The 19,704-nt window shown below is 41.0% G+C and overlaps 1 protein-coding gene across 14 annotated transcripts in view; it reads right to left on the bottom strand.

Moving 5' to 3' along the window:
* The window catches only part of FNBP1 (formin binding protein 1), a 110,914-nt gene that overhangs the window by 43,525 nt on the left and 47,685 nt on the right, over positions 1-19,704 (bottom strand). For all 14 annotated transcript variants that reach the window (XM_056352313.1, XM_056352325.1, XM_056352326.1 and 11 more), the window contains 2 exons: positions 8,792-8,854; positions 7,806-7,910 (listed from right to left, as the gene is read on the bottom strand). In XM_056352313.1, coding sequence (XP_056208288.1) covers positions 7,806-7,910; positions 8,792-8,854 — 168 coding nt within the window. The remainder of the gene's footprint in view (positions 1-7,805; positions 7,911-8,791; positions 8,855-19,704) is intronic.

Below are 19,704 nucleotides of genomic sequence, written 5' to 3' on the forward strand. Positions count from 1 at the left end.
TAGTCCATGCTGAAGAAAGTTACTGGTATGAACGTGTTAGACTTAAAGACCAACTTTATGGGTACAATACACTCACTTAATGCAATAGCTTACCTGTGAGCTTCTGAGTCTGCTCAAAAGCAAAAAAAAAAGCATACCAGAGATGGAAAAGCAGACGAATACTCATCGAGAACTACAAGGGTACTGCCAGGGCACACTGAGTTGCAGTTAGAAAAGCAAAAGCTCAGTTTGAATTGAAATTGTCCAGAGATGTCAAAAACTACAAGAAAAGGTTCTTCAGGTACACAAACAACAAACAGAAACAGAAAGAAAATACCATCCCACTGTTAAAACAGGGGAGGTGAATTAGCGGCCAACAATATTGAAAAAGCAGAGGCTCTCAACCCTTTCTTCCCCTCTGTCTTTTACCAGCGCTGTTGGGCCTTGGGAACAAAAATCCAGGTTGATGCAAACTCAGACCCACCATCAGTTAAGGAAGAGTTGTTATGTGAACAATTACAGGAGCTTGACCCCTACAAATTGATGGGCCCTGACAATATCCACCCGAGGGTGTTAAGAGAGCTGGCTGACATCATTTTGAGGCCGCTTTCCATAATCTTTGGGAAGTCGTGGAGATCAGGGGACACCCCAGAAGACTAGAAGGTGGCTAATGCCACACCCATCTACAGGAAGAGCTTAAAGGAGGATCCAGGAAATTATAGGCCCACGAGTCTTACTTCAGTCCCTGGGGAAATTATGGAATTAATCCTCCTGGGAGCTATTGCAAGTCAAATGAAGTCTGTGACTGGGAAAAGCCAGCACAGATTCACAAAGGGAAAATCGTGCTTAACAAATCTGGATCACCTTCCACACCACAGTAATCTGCTCAGTTGATGTGGGGCGAGTGGTGGACATTGCCTACCTGGATTTCTCCAAGGCTTTCAATATGGTTTCCCACAGCCTCCTCCTAGAAAAACTGATGCATTATGGTGTAGACAAGTGGTCTGTGCAGTGGGTGAGGCATTGGCTGACAAGCTGCACCCAGAGAGTGGTAGTAGACAGCTTCTTTTCAAATTGGCAACCTGTCACAAGTGGGGTCCCCCAGGGATTGACACTGGGCTCAACACTGTTTAATTTTTCATAAGTGATCTGAATGATAGGATTAAGTGTACCCTTGATGAAGTTTGCCAATGATACCAAACTGAGTGGGGAAGTGGATACCTTGAAGGGAGAGCCACCTTTCAGGAAGAGCGGGATGGCTGGAAGAGTGGGAGAACAAGAACCTTAAGAAGTTCAAAGACAAATGTAAGGTCTTGCACCTGAGAAAACATAATCCAGGAGTGCAGCACAGGCTCGGATCTACTCACCTGGGGAGCAGCTCTGTGGAAAAGGACCTGGAAGTGCTGGTGGACAACAAGCTCAATATGGCTGAACAGTGTGCTGCTGCAGCAAAGAAAGCCAACAGAATGCTGTGTTGCATCAACAAGGGCATCACCAGCAGAGGTAAAGAATTCATTATCCCACTCCACTCAGTATTGCAGGTGTGGCCTGACAAGCGCTGCCTTCAGTTTTGGTCCTTGCTATACAAAAAAAGATGTGAACAGGCTGGAGAGGGTCCAGAGAAGGGCCACAAAGACAATCAAAGGACTGAGAAGCCTACCATATGAGGAAAGGCTGAGAGAACCAGGTTTGTTCAGCCTTGAGAAAAGAAGGCTTAGAGGAGGCGTTATCACCATGTTCCATGATTTAAAGGGTGGCTACAAGGAAGGTGGAGACTTCCTTTTTACAAAGAGTCACATGGTAATGGGTATAAGTTACTCCTGAGGAGATTCCGATTGGATGCAGGAGGCCAATTTTTCACAAAAAGAACAATCAGCCATTTGCATAATCTCCCCAGGGGAGTGGTGGATTCCCCAACATTGGACACTTAAGATTCAGCTGGACAGGGTACTGGGCCATCTTGTCTCATTTGCACTTTTGCCAAGAAAGGTTGGACCAGATGGTATTTCAGGTCCCTTCCAACCTGGTATTCTATGATTAACCTAAACTGAACAACTTACAAACAAGAAGCTAAATTCTGAGGTCTCTGCTTTATTTTGCATTAGTTGTACAGGAGAAAAGATCTGTTCTAATATTTTGACAGAATAAGGCTGACTATAAACAATCTTTCCAACTGCACAGCATAAGCCAATTGTTTTCCATTAGCTAAGAATGCTGGTTACATTACACTTCTGATTCAAAGTGCAGTTGATCCTTAATTCAGAAGTTGCTCTTAAGCCTCCCCTTCACAACCCCTTTCACTCCCTAACTTTTTTGCTCCTTTAGCAATCTACCTCCCAATAAAGTTGTACTGTTACAAAACTCAAGTCAAATTGCTATGTAGAGCATTAATGCAGAGGAGTACTGCTAAGAAGAAATGTAAGTTCAGATGGATTTCTTTATCTTACAACTAAAACTGACTGGTGCTTCTGTTCCTTGATCTCTTAACACCAAACACAGTGTATGCATGGGATACATATGGATATTTATGAAGTTTTCCAGCCACTGCTGCTGCAGTCATTAACTCTTTACTGACTAGAAATCAAAACTCTTAAGTTAGTCATGATTTCAAAAGGGAAACAGCTGCTATATACAGTGTCACAGATGGCAGGTTGTAAACAAGGCTTATTCTTCCAGAAATGCAAATTACTGTGCTGAGGGACTCCCTGTGTTCACACACTACATCGTCCCATTAGGAAGGAAGCAGTTCAGAAAGAAGACTGGGGTCTGCATAACCCAGAGGAATGACATAAGTGTGAATCTAATGGCCTTAAATCACATTACAAAGAAAAGACTACATTTGAATTGATGGGAAATCTGACCCACCTCACAAGGTAAGACACAGGACTTAGCCAGTTCTATTTGTGGAGTAAAAGCAAAGCAGCTGCCTAATTGAAGTATGTAAAACTCACCACCACACAGAGAACATGGGAAAAGTCTTATGCAACATCTAACTCAAATAAGAAATGCACAGGCCAGGCCCTCCTGCATTATGTTCAGGGCTGACCCTTATGCACATTGCCTGCATATTTCACTGAGGCACTGCTGCTACACTTTTATAAATTCACAGCAGAGTACAGGAAAAGCAAAGCCTCTGGAATTATTCACTGCACTAAGTACCTGCCATATTAATGACACAAACACTGTAGAGCTTATTCACCTTCTAACGTTACCTTTGCATGGCACTACATTTTCCAGTATGCTGAGGAATTCATTATGCCAGGAGGTGCCTCAAAGCAGGCAGGAGAGGGAGTAGATACAAGTCACACTGCCACAGGGCAGATGACTCAGCATCTCCTGAAAAATTCGGCCCATTAAGAAGTTATGGTCTGCAGAAGGCAGGCACCCACAATCTCAGGTTATGCTGCAGGGTTCACTGCTGACAGTCTTAATCAACTAAACCTCAGTAATGCACATTGCAACAACACAGCACTGAGCTGGAGATGTTCCTCTGTGGTTTGCCTGCGGGGTTTCAGTGGTGCACGCTGCACCCGGCTCCACTGTGACTTGACTGCTGTTCCGACAAAGCATACTGTAAACTGTGCATGCAGGATAGTGCTGAAACACAGCTCGCAGATTTCTCCAGTGCCCAGGTCTAGTGCACCCTTCATTGTAAGGATGTGTCAATTCTTAATGAAGAGATGTGTGTCCTGCAGAACAGCAGCCTACAGGCTGGAACAGCAGTTCACTTTACAGCATCACTGAGTTTGCACAGACAGGAGGATCAGCTTGTTCCAATTTCTAAGTAGCAGTATTTCGACATTATGTTCACTAAGAATTTGCCAGTGATTCAGCTCATGACTACCCAAGGCAACATAAGTGGATGTGTCTTCTACGGGTAAGGAGGGTGACAGAGACTCTTTACATTGCATTGAAATTGATGGTGAGCACCCAGGGAACATGGTGTATGAAAAGAGAAGAGAAAATGAAACTTCAAGTGTGTAACATCACTCTTTCTCTGTAGTTATATTTACAGACTAGAAAATTAATGTCATGGTGATAATGTATGAGGTTTTATGCCTTTATGCAAATCTTCAGCTATAGGGGGACTCCAAAAATCTTGGATATGGCAGACATAATGTAAGAAAATAAAATCAGTAGGAAAACCCCACTGCCCCACAAAAGATATCTGAATGTCACTGGATACAAATAAAGTCTTAACACAAGCTCATCCTTCTGGGTGTCAGCTGAAGACTTACTAAAGGAGAGTCAGTCAAAAACCCATCGCAGGCAAAACAAAATACCCACCCCATGTTTTTCACAGTGTCAGAAGCTTCTTGACTTACGAGACTTTAAGCCAAATTTGCACTTTATGTCTTTCTAAAGCTACTACGACTAAACTACTTTCTAAATCCAGAACACATTTACATTAATCTTATATCCACTCAAGGTGGAACCCTCCTAACATAACAGGCACAAAAATCAGAATAAGGTGATGAGCTTCAACTTCAGGACGGCAGTTCTGGGAACTGACGCACAGCTCATTTTTACTGCTCAAAGCTGAAGTGGTCATCTGGTAAAATTATTACCTAGGATGCCAACATACAACCGTGCTACTCTTCAGCAAAAGGACAGATCCTGCCTGACACCAAGTACTTCAAACCACTGTCCTTCCCCTCAGATGCTGTGCAAATCAAGAGGCAAAGCATTCACCCCTTCCCATGGCTGGCCTCAGCCACCTCCTCTTTAAAAACAAATTCTGAAAAGCCTACTTTGAAAACAGAGCTTTAGAAAATCCAGCTGATTTTTTTTTAATTGCAAGAAGCCTGCAAAGGCTCCACCGGGTACCACATTATCCCATAAGGATGTCAGCTTTTTAGTGACTGCAGCTCTAAGGAGAAGGAACAAACAATAGAGCGTTTCCTTATATGTACACTGGCTCTGTGCTGGTGACAGAGATTATTTCCCCAAATGGTCAAAAACTGAAGCAGCTCTGCTGTGGTTTTTGAAAGAGAACTGCTTTAAAGCACACATCCCACTGCGATCCAGATGAAGCTAAATCTTACAGTTATACATACAAGGCTTCCCAGTATTAGCATCAGCATGTTGCACCACTTACTTCGTTTGTAAGGATATTTTCACAGTACAGCTTCCCACCCTGACTTTGCCAAACTGAACTGACAAAACCTTTGTGCCAAACTGCACTTCGTATTAACACTTAAACACCTCTTTGCAAACGCTGGCTGCTAGCAATTTAGAGGCTCAGTGCAAACACAGGAAGGGAGCTCAGGGGCCCTAATCCACTCTCTTCTTTGACTCCTGCATAAAGCCCATGACCATTGCAGAGACTGAACACAGTCTCTTTCTCCCTGTTCCTACTGCCAAAAAAGGAGACAGGAGGAAACAAAGCTAACCACCCTGCTCTCTAAAATCAACTACCAGACTGGCTGGCTGCAAAGACAATCAAACCCATAACAGACACAGAAGTGGCACAGATTATGTGCTCTCTGCATATCTAACCTGAGCAGGTCCTACAAAAGGAGTTTGAACCTACGTGGAAGATACTCATATTGCACATCCGGCCTTGTCTCTGAGCATTCACCTGAGGCCCTTTGAAAACAGCCCTGGAAAATTAAGGAGGAAAGTAACCCTCACTTGCTTCTCTGACACTATTGTGGTTACTTAATCCTAGCAAACTGTAATACAAAGAGTTATCCCTTAGGCAAGGCCATGTTAAGTGCTGGTAGCTGGCAGCTGCGTCACAGAATTTACTGCTGTAGTTCTCAAAGGCTACAACTGAAAGATTGAGAGATGCAAGCAATTCAGAGCCTCATACAGTAGCTTAGCATTAGGTGCATTAGGGAACTGCATTTATGTATTCTTTTCATTGCATGTGTCATTGTGATCACTGCAGAATTTTAATTCCATTACTCTCTAATGCATGATGCAAAAAATAGCTTGTGTCTGCTCGCATTTGCAGGTACAAGCTAAAGTAGCCAAGGTGTCAAACCTAAACTGAAGAAATGAGGGCAACTGATCCCATTACTTGAAGAGCACCTTGTTCCGCCAGAGTGAATAGCACTGGCTCTGAATGCAGCCAAATTGCTTTCCTAGCCAGACTAATTTCTGAGAGTAGAAGTGCAACAGCCAAGCCATAACGGGCAAGAGAAATCAGAAGCGCTGCAATAGGAGGAGGAGGTAAAAGTCATCATATTGTTTCATTTGAAGCTGAGCAGTTTCTGCACCTCCCTAGAGTCAGTTGGCGAAAGCTGCCCCAACAGCAGCCCTCTGTTAAACAATATCCTATTTTGCACTTGGGAGTTATGTAAGAGCAGTCCCAGTCACAGGGGCAGAGGAAGCAAAGAAAGGGCATTATTCACAGCCTGACATGGATGAACCCAGTTTAACACATGCACTTGGAAAACACTGTTCTCTCTGTTCAGTAATATTATTTCACATTCCACTCGTTTTGATAACCTTTTGCTTCTCCATCTACCCCACTGACTGACTGGAAAGTCGACTAATGGCTTCTCCTGAGATTACTCACCACACATAACTACAACAGATTTCTTTTTTTCTTTCAAGATATCACTAAGCTTCATTTTGCAATAAATAATTTAAAATATATACAATAAAAGGCTAGAGAAATTTAGAAGGGAAGTCCCTCTGCTTCACTTTACAGGGAAAGAGCACCAAGGTAGGGATTGCTTCCTGGAATTTATCTAACACTGTCAGACTGATACACCGCCAACATGCAGCCTTTCACTCAGACCAGAAAAGGCCAGCCTTAGAAAGAGATGTAGAATTAAGGAGTTTCATTCCTCTATTTCAAATAGTAAGTAATGTCACTTTAACATGGCCTCAGCTTTGATAAAATATCTAGGGCAAGACCTAATTTTATGTATGAAAAAAATGTATTTAAAATCACTTTATACAGATAAAGCAGAGATGATCCTCTTCTGGCAGAAAAACCCACACGTGATGTTACACCATTAACAATCCTGTACATGCTTTCATCTGTAAAGTGTCCTGACAAAACCAGAAGGCAAAAAAGGACCAAATCTGCATGGTGAATTTACAACTAATAGCCAAGCAAATTGCAAGACCACAGAGATATTTTTTCCTTTGATATACAATAGCACTTTGGGGAAATTTCCTGAGCTGCTTTTTCATTTACTGTCCTCATTTCTAATAACGTCCTTGATACCATCTTCTACACAACCTCCATTGATGCTCAGCAGACTAGAAGTATCTTAAGACCCCACAGATGTAAAGAAAATTTTGTATCTGATAGCTTCCTAAGATCACATTAACAGAGAACAGAATGAAAGAGACATCTTGAGGAGCTTTTGTAAAATGTAGCTTTTGCTATCTTGGACTAGAAAAGATTCCTTACCTATAATTCGGTTTAGTATATTTTAAGCTTCTGCTTCCCCACTCTTGCTTTTTTTTTTTTCTTTGTATTGCTCAAAAGGCAGGATGTTTAGTTCTACCCAGATCACAGAGCAACCAACAATGCACGGTAACTGCAAGCACCCCTCAGGGAGCCCTCACAAGCTTGGCTGCCACCGAATCTGGGTTGCCAGTTGTAACTGATTTTGCATAAGCTCATTTAGAGCCATGTCAGCTATGTTAAACTCAGATATCACCTCACTGAAGAAAACTGACTGTATGTTTAGATCTTTATGCAAATAAAGATATCTGCAGAGAGCTCCCTATTTTTAATTAGCCTATGGACTGACTTAAGTGAGGCATTAAGACTCACAGGATTTATCCTACCAGCAGGATTGAAAAACTACATCTATCACATTCATGTTTATAAACAGTTTCTCCAGCATCTAGCGTACCTTTTCAACATCTGCTTTTGTAACATTGATGTCAGCATCCATTTTCTCAAAATACTGCTGTGCTCGATCAGCTTCTTTGCAATCACGTTCAAACCGCCTTTTACTCTGAAAAGGAAAAATAGAAGCCTTCACTATGGGAAAGAAACATGATACCAAAGTCTACCTAAAAATCAATACCTGCCCCTAAACTGATCTGCTGTTAACAACTGTCAGATTTTAGGTCTCACTTGTTCACATTGGAATACATTTCCATAGTTAAGAACTTCAAACAGACAAAGTTACCAGAAACACATTTTGTTCCATTCTTCAGACTGCTTGATTCTACAACATCACTAGTATTTCAATATTTTTCCCCGTTAGCATCTTTTCTGCTCTTGTAGACCAAATCACTCCCAGCACTTAACTCCCTCATTTTTAGAACGCGCAACAAGTGAGTTACCAAGATTCACACACTTGCAAGCAGGACTTATGGTTACTGATGTCCCATTTCTTTATCCTCTCCTCTACTTACAGTCTCATTGTTCATTTATCACGTGAGCAACAATTCCAATGTATTTACTTTTGGGAAACAGCACCTTACTCAAGAGATGGTCACATTCTATTTATTCATGCAGTATGAAGCTATTCAGTGTGCAGTGGAATATCTGAATAGGACCCTTAGGGACTCTGCATTTCCAACAATGCTTAGCACACTTTTCAAGTCATATCAAATGAAATATTTGATGATATGAATATCATAATGAACTCATAATAATAATATAATAATGAACTCATGATAGCCACGGATCCCACAGAAAACCAAATGTACTATTAAAACAGACTTTTTCGTGTCTAACAGTGTATTTAAGACAGCAGAGTTTTGAATATCCCATTTCTACAGGTTTTACCCATACGTCCTTCTTTTTCCAAATATAATGTTTGGAAACATCTCTAAGAAAACAGTATAAAAATGGCTTAAATGTCACAACTGAGGAGTTTCCACTTACTGCTTCGAGTTGTTTCCAGCAAGTTTCAATATGTTGTTGTGCCTTTCTGCCATCATGGAAGTGCTGTTCAGAAAAAGAAAAGAGGAAAAGAAAATTTTGAACAACAAAAGAACAAATAGTCAATTATGCTTAAGGAGTTCCAGAAGGCAAGGGGGGGTGGGGGGTGGACAGAGAAAAAAAAAACCCCAGAAATTATTGACAGCTGTGTTCTGCAACACTGGTAAACTGAGTAGGTGTATGATGACTTGCTAATGTCTCAGCAGGCTGCAGATACATATTTGCATCAGTTACAGTGGTTATTTAGACTAGAGGCTAATTAATCCCTTTCACAGTTCTACCTTGTATTGTTCACTGTATCTCATAATTATTGGTTTCCCATACCACAGAACCTGAAGAGTATTTCTTTGGATACTGACCAAACACTAGCTCTAAATTAAAATTTATCTTTGCTTGGAATTTACCAAGATGCCCTTGATCAGCTCATTTTAACAACTGAAGTTTGTCCTGATTTTCACTCAGACTCAACATAAAACCCTCTTCTTCCTAGTTACTGGCTGCATGTGCAAGGCCAGCTGTTCATGTCTCTTGAGAGGTATTCCATTCTTTGGGTCCCTCCAGAAATCCTCCTCTCCCATGCACAAGTGCAACAGTAACGTGTTGCAAAAGTTTTAAATGTGGGATGTCCACTACATACTGCATTACAAGGAAATTCTCGTGACATGCCTTTTGGAGCGAGACTCTTAATTGCAGTTGGTTTAAATAACCTTTCTTGGCCCTTACAGAATGCTCTCCATCAGAGAATAATACGCTTTAGATATTACCCCCTCTATTGCCTCACTTTTCCTCAGGATAAGCAATTCATTCAAGATCACTGCATAAGTCAATGACCCAGCTCTAAATAGAAAAGTTAATGCAGCCCCCAACTGACTACTAGAACCAGTGACTCCTTTTAAAAATCACCTTGTAAGAGAAAGAAATACAGCAAACTACAAACAGGAAGAGAAATGCCATGCTGCTATGTTATTTACTGGCAATTAGGATGTTTTACTTGAATACAGGTATGGTTTCACACAGTAAACTTGAAAAAATTAAGGTCTGATATTGCCAGATAATCCTACTGCAACTCACTAGAATGCATGCATTCTCAGTCCCACGCATTATCAGACATTAGATATATCTTAAGCAACATCAACAATTGTTAGGGTAGAAAAACTCCAACTTCAGAACAGTAGTGTGCCACAAAATGCCGAAGTTAGAAAAAGGTGCCTGCAAGATCTTTATAGTTGGCAGCTACTTGGTTTCCTGCATCTTCCACTACAGCGACTGTTATCTTCCTCTGTCAGAAGCAGGTTTCTGGAGCAAACATGCTACTGACATTTCCTAGCTGCCTTTCTGGCTCCACCAGACATACCAGTAATAAGCCCCAAAACTGCAATTCTCTGTCACGCCACATGCAATAGACTTTTATTGCCTTCAAAATCATGACAACTTTCAACCTGTCTGCAAGAACAGAACACCACAGTATCCCAAGTGCTCTGGATACTATTACCTGTAGTCCCAGACACTGACTGTTAAGGAGGGATGCTCACCTACAGTTGAACACAGGGGCACTCTAACTTTCTGAATAGTTATCATCTCTGCATAAAAATTCTCAAAGCAAGGAACAGAGGCATGTCAGTAATACTTTTAATCCTGGGCACGTGCCATGCACGACTCTGGCTCTACTCCTGCCAACTGAGGAGGGAGTGGGGGCAGCAGCCGGGCCATGGAAGGGAGCACAGCTGACAAGCCTGGCACTGCTGCGGCTGGGGAAAGACACCTTTTGCCATGAGCTCTGATGGTACTTGTGCAGGTCAGAACCCTGCCTACTGTGCTAGGCTTCTCCAAAAACTCAGTCACCATATTATGACATTAAAAAAACCCCAGACATAACTGTAAAACTGCTGAGTGGTGGGGAAAGGGTCCAAAGGCAATTTCTCTTCCTTCTGTAGATCCTCATTTCCTTTCAGCTCTGTCACAGACACCGTGTCTTCCTTGCCAGGAGCTTTGAAACACCCCTCATTTCAGGCTTGCTTTTGTAATTACAGTATAGGGAAACAGTCCCAAGGAGCAACAAAAATAGTCCCAAGGAACAATTTAACACTACATTTTTCAACATTTTACTAATGAGCAAGGAATCTGTGAAAGTCTTTTAACAGTGAAGCTAAGAGTAAAATTACTTGGCTGCCTTCATACTGCATTTCCTGCCTCCACCAGCCTCTGCTTGTGTGCTCCCCTCTTTACTGGCTCCCACTTTGCTGAGTGTAGGAAAGGACTTGATTTGGGAACAGCTGGCCTGCATGAAACCTCACACTGTCAATGACCCATAAACCTTAGGAAAACCAACATGCCAGGTTAATTCAACAGAACATAATTGTACATAGGGCTGAAGGATGAACGGAGAATCAAAAGTATAGTAGGTAGCAGGGCCACTCTGAGATCGTATTTTTAAACGACTTTAAAACTACATTATTGATTAATTACTATTTTGCACAAGCCATCCCTGTTACTTCTAAATTTGGTTTCTCTGTAAAATAAAATCTACAAGATGCTGGGAGTACATACCAGAGAAGCAGTAAGCCTGAGCCACATAGCTGCATCTTGTTCAGATTTTGCTACATTTTGCCTACTTTTTTTTTTCAAAAGCTAATTTACAGAAACAGAGCACGGAGATGTAAAATGGGCGTTATTGAGGATTATTAAACAGTGACACCAAGGAACCAGTGTCAAGTGACAGTCTGGTAAATACAGGTATATCACATTGCAATGTTGCCTTTTTCAGTTCAACCATTTTCTAAATACATTTAAAGCCCCCAATTCTTGTGGTGTTATCACATATATATCCTTGTTATCAGAGATAAAGCTACACATGTTAACAGCTTTGAGAGCTTTTCTGCTTTTGCAAATCTTTTGCCCTCAAAGGATGACTTCTGCCTTCCAAAAATGAATTTTTATATAAAGCAACTAAGTGGGACCTTTCAACTACCTGTATTTCTTCACTGCCCTCATTTTATGGGTAAGAGAACTGAGACAGTATGGTTAAGTGATCTGCTTAAAGTCATACAGGAAGCCTCCAGTTTCCTCAAACTCTGTACTAGCTTCAACTTCCTTAAACTAATTTCCTTTAATTTATAGTCTTCTTAAACAGCAAACATCTTTTAGCTCCCCCACCACCAATATATAAATATAACCTTAAGATCAACTCTTCCTTCATAAGATTTCAAGATACAAGTTCTAATTTAAAGATTTTTTTTTAATTAAATGAAATAATTGGTTCTTCTACACCTGATGATTCAGCAAATGGATACACGACAAATTATTTAGCAAATCATATGGAAAACTACCATCCTTAGTCACACACATTATAGCAGCATGTGGTGATTTTTAGAGTAGTTGATACAATATACAATATTACTTGTCCCCCCTCAAATACCTAAACTAATGCACACTAATCAGGCTTTCTATGTAAAAAACTCAAGATTACAAGCAAGATACTGAATTCATGACTCGCACTTCAAGTGTGCCAGTAAGACATCTGCAGTGGCAGCACTGGTTGTTCACAAGCCATGATTTTCTCCAGACTTTTTGGCTACAGCCACAGCATTGGAAGCACACATTAAAAACGTGGCAAAGTGAAAGTTTTGGTTTTATTACTGTTCATTGCGACCTCCCTGAATCACCTTTTAATTTATACCTTGGCATCTTAGGCTAGCCATTACTATACCAACTTCAAGACTTCCCTGAAAAATATCTTATCTAAGCATCAGACCTACTAAAGAGCTTGAAATATAGCAGCATTACCAAAACTCAGACCATACTGACTACGTGACCACAACTGTATGTTTTCCTGTGTGTTAAAGCAAATGCAGTTACTATGTCATAGGGTGCTCTGATGAATCCATAATTGACCATGTCTCCATCCATTCTGTGCTCACAGGGTAAGACTCAATAATCTATATTTTAGGTGATCTCACAAGAGGTGTTAAGATTTAAGAGATTTTCAGCACAGTATTAAGTTGCTTATATGAAGACTGTGGATTAGATCAACTTTTTAAAAAGCTTTCATGATATTCTACAAACTCCCAGCTCCATGAATACTCAGCTACAGTAAAGGAAGAAGAGTTTTAGGAAGTGCAGGAAATCCACATAAAGACACACTGTATGCGTGAGTTTTTTCCTTTTTAAAACAAATCATCGCAACTGGTATGTTCTCCTCATTACCATGCTGACTGTGTTTTTAAACAGCTGCAGAGAAATCGTGGCTGTCCCCTAATCAAAGACAAAACCCTCATTGACTTTTGTTAGGCTCAGTTTTCACCCATGTTGATCAAAACACTGGGAGCAGCGAGCAAGCTACTTACAGTACAGCACCTGTTACTGCCAACACTGTTACGGTAAGTAGCAGTGGGATATTTTTGCAAAACTTTCTTGGTATGCAGAGGGATTACATAGCCACACAGCTCACAGCGCAGACAACAAAAGCTTGTTAGAAGATGGCTCTCATCTTTCTAGCATTTTCAGAGGAGCAGTAGAAAAGCAAGGTGTAGTTAAAAGCATCTTATGAAAGACTGGACAGTCCAGTAGTTTTTCTGAGGAATACCTAGGTAATTTTAAATGAAAGAATTGCCTGAAACATAGACAACCAGCATGACAACAGGTCTGCTTACGCTGTATCAAAAACTGACCATGCAAAGCATTTTAAGAAAGGCTGTAACAAGACACCCTTGTTTTTCTTAAGGAAGTAAACAGCAATTGATTACATGGTTAAACTTAAGATTTGCACATCTGTGGTGCCTTTATATTTGAAATAGTCAGAATAATCTTAGTTAATTTATATGTATAGCATATGGTTCATATGACAACATCCTATTCAACGGTTTTCAAAAAAAGATATATGACAAGGCTGCTTCATTCTCTTTTCTGTTTTCAAACTAGATAAAACACTGAAGAGTGACAACTGACTTCTGCAACCAGCATTCTGTGCTCTTATTGACGGTCAATATAAGCACATCCTAACAATGTAGTACTTCCTCCTCCAATTCAAACTCTTATCTCCATTTTTGTACAACTGATTCCTAAAATGGCCAGTGATTAGAATCATAGGATCATTTAGGTTGGAAAAGACCTTTAAGATCATCAAGTCCAACCATTAACCCAGCACTGCAAAGTCCACCACTAAACCATATCCCTAAGCATCACATCTACATGTCTTTTAAGTACCTCCAGGGATGGTAACTCCACCACTTCTCTGGGCAGTCTGTTGCAATGCTTGATAACCCTTTCGGCAAATAAATTTGTCCTAATATCCAATATAAACCTCCCCTGGTGCAATTTGAGGACATTTCCTCTTGTTCTATCACTTGATACTTGGAGGAAGAGACCAACATCCACCTTGCTAGAGAACATTTTTTTTTTCCACAACTTTCTCAGCTCAGTTTGCAAAAAGCTGTGTCAAGTGTTTTCCTTTTCATGGCTGCAAAGACAGGAAACAGTCTTCTCAAAAGAAATGTTTGTTTCCAAGAATAGCAACATGTTCTTGAGGTCTTACCACTCTCATTTGTAATAGGAGTTGCATAAGGTAGTCCTGTAAACATTGATGTGAAACACCTAATTATCTTCACACATACTCATCAGTGCTAGTTCTTAATATTGTGGCATAACCCTGTTCTCCTTTGCAACCTTCCATATGAATGTTATTCTTAACATGTGCCTATCAACTGCATCAAACCTGAAACAGGTGATATGAATATCTGATCAAAGTTATGTTAATTTAACTTTGTCTCCTCTTGAAGCGGTGCGTTCCAAAGGAATTCCAGCTGCAGACTGCTCAGACCAAAGTTTTAGGGCTTCAAAGATCAGATTACTTCAGCTGCACAAGACAACCAGAACTAGCTGCTTATATCTACTGGGAGATGTGACAAAAGAATCATGGTGATTAGTATAAACCTAAAAGTCACTGTGGCAGTAACATTCATAGTAACTTGCTGCTTCATGCTACATATGACAGATTAAGTCCTTATACTGGTAATCATAACTCAGAACTTCTTCTCAGGCACAGAGACAACCATGCATTGTGCTCCTCTCAGCAGAGCAGCACTACGCTCCTACAGCTTAGCTAAACAACTCCATGGGAGCAAAGCTACAGGGATCCTCAAAGGCATTCTGTGCCACAGGCCAACTCTTTGAGCAGTCTGGCTGAACCACCTAGCTTCACAGCAGCAGGCCAGAAGGCCTCAAATTCAGTGAGCAAACACACAGGTATGACAGGTTGTTTGGAGATCAGGTACCGCACTCTCACATTCATCCTTGGGGGCTAATCATATCCCTAAAAGGCCAGCTGTGCCAGAGTGCTCTGTGAGACCAAACCTATAGGCTTTTCAAAGGGACATCCAACATTACTACTGAAAACTAAGGTATGAATAAAAGATGTTTGTGCTTTTAAATCCTTCAATGAGAATAAAGGAGCACAATACTCTAGCTCCCACCTCTTCTAGTTCCCAGTCTTGTCACAATGCTTCTCTTCCACTGATCCACAACCAAGAGATGCCATCTCAAAAGAAAGTCTCCTCCCTCCACAGAAGCGGTCTGTAGCAGTCCCGTACAACTCTTGCAGTGATAAGAAAACTGGAAGATGTACAAGTTAATGCCTCAACAGGCAAAGAAATACTTATTTCTTTAAAGAGATGCAACCTTTTAGCTGTTTCCATACAGCCTTCATGTATACATATACCCACACATGAGCATCAAGGCCTGCATCAGACAGGTAAAATATTGAATGTTATCTAAAATACCAACTACACATGCCCACACACATCATGTACATTAGACCCTAGATAAACAGCATCTGCCCACAGTTAAGGTATGCTCTACTAGAATGGCTCTATTGTTGCTCATTTGTTTTAGGCCAGTCTCTGTGTCTGTCTTGATAAAGCACAAAGGATAAAATATACTGTCCTGGTTTTGGCTGGGATAGAGTCATCATCTTAGTAGCTAGTACAGTGCTGTGGTTTGGTGATGTGAACAATGCTGGCAATGCACTGATGTTTCTAGTTGTTGCTAGGTAATGTTTATACAGTTTCTCAGGCCTTGCCAGTGAGAAGGCTGGAGGTGCACAAGGAATTCACATGGGACACAGCCAGGGCAGCTGACTGAACTAGCCAAAGTGCCACTCCATACCATGGGACATCATGCTTGGTATATAAATGCAGGGGGGGGGGGGGCGGGGGGGGGGGGGCGGATGTTGGCCAGGGCCTATGGATCATTACTTGGGGACTGGCTGGGAATTGGTCAGCAGCTGGAAACAGTTGTACTGTGCATCACTTCTTTTCCTTTCTCCCTTTCCCTCTGAATTTTATTCTTTCCCCCCACCCTTTCATTATAACTGTTATTGTCATTGTTATTATTATTTCCCTTTTTTATTCAGTTTCAATTATTAATTGGTCTTATCTCAACCCTCAAAGTTTCACATTCCTTTCTGTTTCTTTTCCCCATCCCTCCGGGTGAGGGGGGAGTGAGCGAGCAGCTGCATAGTGCTTGGTTGCTGGCCGGGGTTAAACCTCAACAGTCCTTTTTGGTGCCCAACGTGGGGCACAAAGCGTTGAGATAACAACAGGTCTAATCAGACTGTGTTACAATAAAATTGTTGTTAGTGTTCATTGTATTGGATTAATACACATTAAACTATGACACACACACACAGCTGATGCTCAGTCTCTCTGGCCCTTAGGTGGGCCACAGTCATGCACCAAGCAGGAAATGGTACTCATCTCTCTAACATGTTGTTGCTCTGCAGTGCAATATTCAGGCTAATTCACAGGAAAGGTAACTACATTTGCTAGTAACCATATTTTGTTTCCCAATCAGAACCCTTAAATAAATTGGCTTCTGTTTAACTACATTATTTGAACTATTACCTCATAGTTCAATGTACCCATTTCAACACTGGGAAGAGCAGGATATTACATCCAGCGGTCTCAACTTCAATCCCGCTAAATCCAAAGCTCACATTAATAATAATTTCCCATCCATCTGAAAGGTATAGTTTTTCCACACAAAAATAGTTTTAGAAACTTCTGTAAATAAGCATTTGCTTTTTCCACCCCAGAACAGTTCTTCACAGCATGATTAGAGGATACATACAAATATTTAACAGTTTCATTAATGTGCCATAGTTCAAGGAAAACTAAGAAATGCTCAGTAAGAATATAGAGAATTTATTATGATCTTTCATAAACAATTTTCTGCCTTCTTTGATTTCTTATAACTACTACTTCATATGCTATTGGCACAATTTAGCTTAATGAAAATACAGCTGAAATATCTTGTAAGAAAGAGTGGATGAATACACAGAGTTGGATCGTTGTGCAGTGTATTTATTGAGCACAACAAAATCCCCCATAAATGCCCAGAGTTCTCCTTCTGCTCATAAATTGTTCCTGCAAAGCTTCTACCTGGCAACATAAGTATTTATTAACGTTCAATTTTTATACCCTTACACTTAGATTAAAATTGAATACTTTTAACTCCATTCATGGGGCAGTAAGCTAGGAGTGGGTTAGTCACAGAAAAAGAGCTGGGGAAAAGCTAGTTTGGATCTCATCAATCTGAAGTTTGAAGTTCAGCAAGTCGCTTCCTTTCACTGTCTCTCTTTTCCTCTTCCTACTACCCATTTTGCCATTAGTTTGCCATTTCTGGAAGGCAACCATGTCTCATTGTTCCTCTGCCACACAAAGCACAGCTGTGCTCCAAAAATATGGAGACCTTGAGGCAAAAATGCAACATGGAAAAAAATCCATTGTGCACTTGACAGGGTCATATTCTGCCATCCTATCTCAGACTTGCATGATGCATTATGCTGTGAAGAAATCCAGTTGAAAACCAGAGGACTATTTGCAGAACAGAGCACTATTCAGAATGAATGAACGTGGCAGAATTCCTCCAATTACTTACTTTTCATCAACACCTCAGAGTCTACAAAACCCAGGAAGTTCTCTGACATGTACACACACACCCCTTATGAATACACACAGGGAGGGCACATGATAAAGAACCAGGCCATTTTTGCCCTCATGGTACCCATAAAGATGCGTTCATTCCCTGTTCTCCTTCCATACCAACACAAAATGGAATGTATTGACATCAGGTAAATTCTCTCCCAACCATAGAATCCCAGTGCTGCACCAAAACTCTTGGCTTCTACTTTACTTTCATGCTTGATTGTATGGAGCCAGCCTACCCACAAGGGGAGATGGAGGCGGAGATGAAAGCAGCAGCAGTAGTAATAAGAGAGATAGCTCATGACTCCCCAATACATTTTAGTAGAGCTGACATAAGCAACAGCTACACAGAGCAGCTGTTGCCAGAGGAGACCATGAGTTGGACCTAGTTTGTGACCACAGATCTAAATCAGAACTGTCCCAGGAATTAATTCTTGAATTTCTATCCAGACAGACTACAGTATTGAGAGTTTTCCTCAGCCATAGTTTAGAGAATACCTAAACCAAGCTATCCCCTGTGAAGCTTTAATTAAAAAATAAAGACATCTGCAATGCTTGGGCCACACTGGCTACATGTTTGCGCAGAAGTCCTCTTAGGTGTCACCAATAAAAGAGATGGTGACAAAGCAAAAAAAACCCAGTGTGTGTGTATTATTTTATTTTTTAAATAGACCAAAGCATGCTGAGTAACCTGGCAGGTGCAGCAATGTGAAGAAGCAGATTCCCCCACCTAAGCAATCAAAATGCTGGCAACCTTTCTCTCATACAAGAGTAACTGGTCTGCTTAGGAGCCACTATCAAAAGCATCAACAGTTGCCACGGGTGGAAGTAGAACTCTTGAGTATGTTTCCAGCCTGGAAATGTATTACCTGTTAATGCACATCAAGTAAAATCCAAACAACCCTCTTGACATTACTGGAATCATCTCCTTTTCTTTTGTCACAGACAAGCAAGATTAAGACCCAATTCTGTCATACTGCAGGGCCTCCAGCTCAACAGACGTGTGCATGTCATGACCCATGCACCTTCCACAGCTACCCCAAAGTAAGGTTTTGATGAAATTGAGGTGGCACAAAGAACATCTGCAGAAGCAAGTTCTTTCCCTAAAGCCCTCTGAGAGACAATCCCCCACTGATGTGTGTGGCTTGGTGATGGAGGTCTTCAAACAGTGAAGGAGAATTCAGTCGCATGTATCTGGCCTCAATAACTGCAAAAAGAAGGTGCACGGGACATGACATGCACACACTGTAGAACTGAAATTTCAGCTTTGAAGCAGCTAGCAAGATCCTGGTTGAAAATGTAATTACTCACATTAGAGCACGGACACACCAAGATCAAGAGAATACAAGAAGTTGAAGTGAGGAACTATACTATGAAAGTTTCACTTCACTAGACAGCTGAGAAGAAGTGAAACAGCACGACGAGTTCTTCCTCTCACATGCACACACACTGTGTGCGAAAAGCAGGCAGGGCATACTAACTTCAGTGACAGTGAGGGCAAAACAACTCATCTGGTACAGTGGTAACATCAATGAGGGTTATCCCATTGAAGAGGAATGCATAATATGACAAAGTTTAACATACTGATTGACCTTTGTTGCTAAGGATATTCAAGTTTCACAAAAAGAGTCTGTTTTTTCTTATCACTTTCTGACTATCAAAACCAGTCATGCAACAAAGCACATCATCTGTAAAAACATAAAGGTAGTGCAGAACTGTCCTAAGCTCCAAACGGGGCCCAAGGAAAGAGGAGATATCTGGCTTTTGAACAGCACTAAACCACTGAATTTGCAAATCATCTCACTTGTCCAATCTGAAGACTGTCCTGCCTTTTTCCGATTAGCTGCTTCTTCCTTTATTTTCACCATTAGCAACTTT

Source organism: Falco biarmicus, chromosome 9 (assembly GCF_023638135.1).
Source record: "Falco biarmicus isolate bFalBia1 chromosome 9, bFalBia1.pri, whole genome shotgun sequence".
NCBI classification, from domain to species: domain Eukaryota; kingdom Metazoa; phylum Chordata; class Aves; order Falconiformes; family Falconidae; genus Falco; species Falco biarmicus.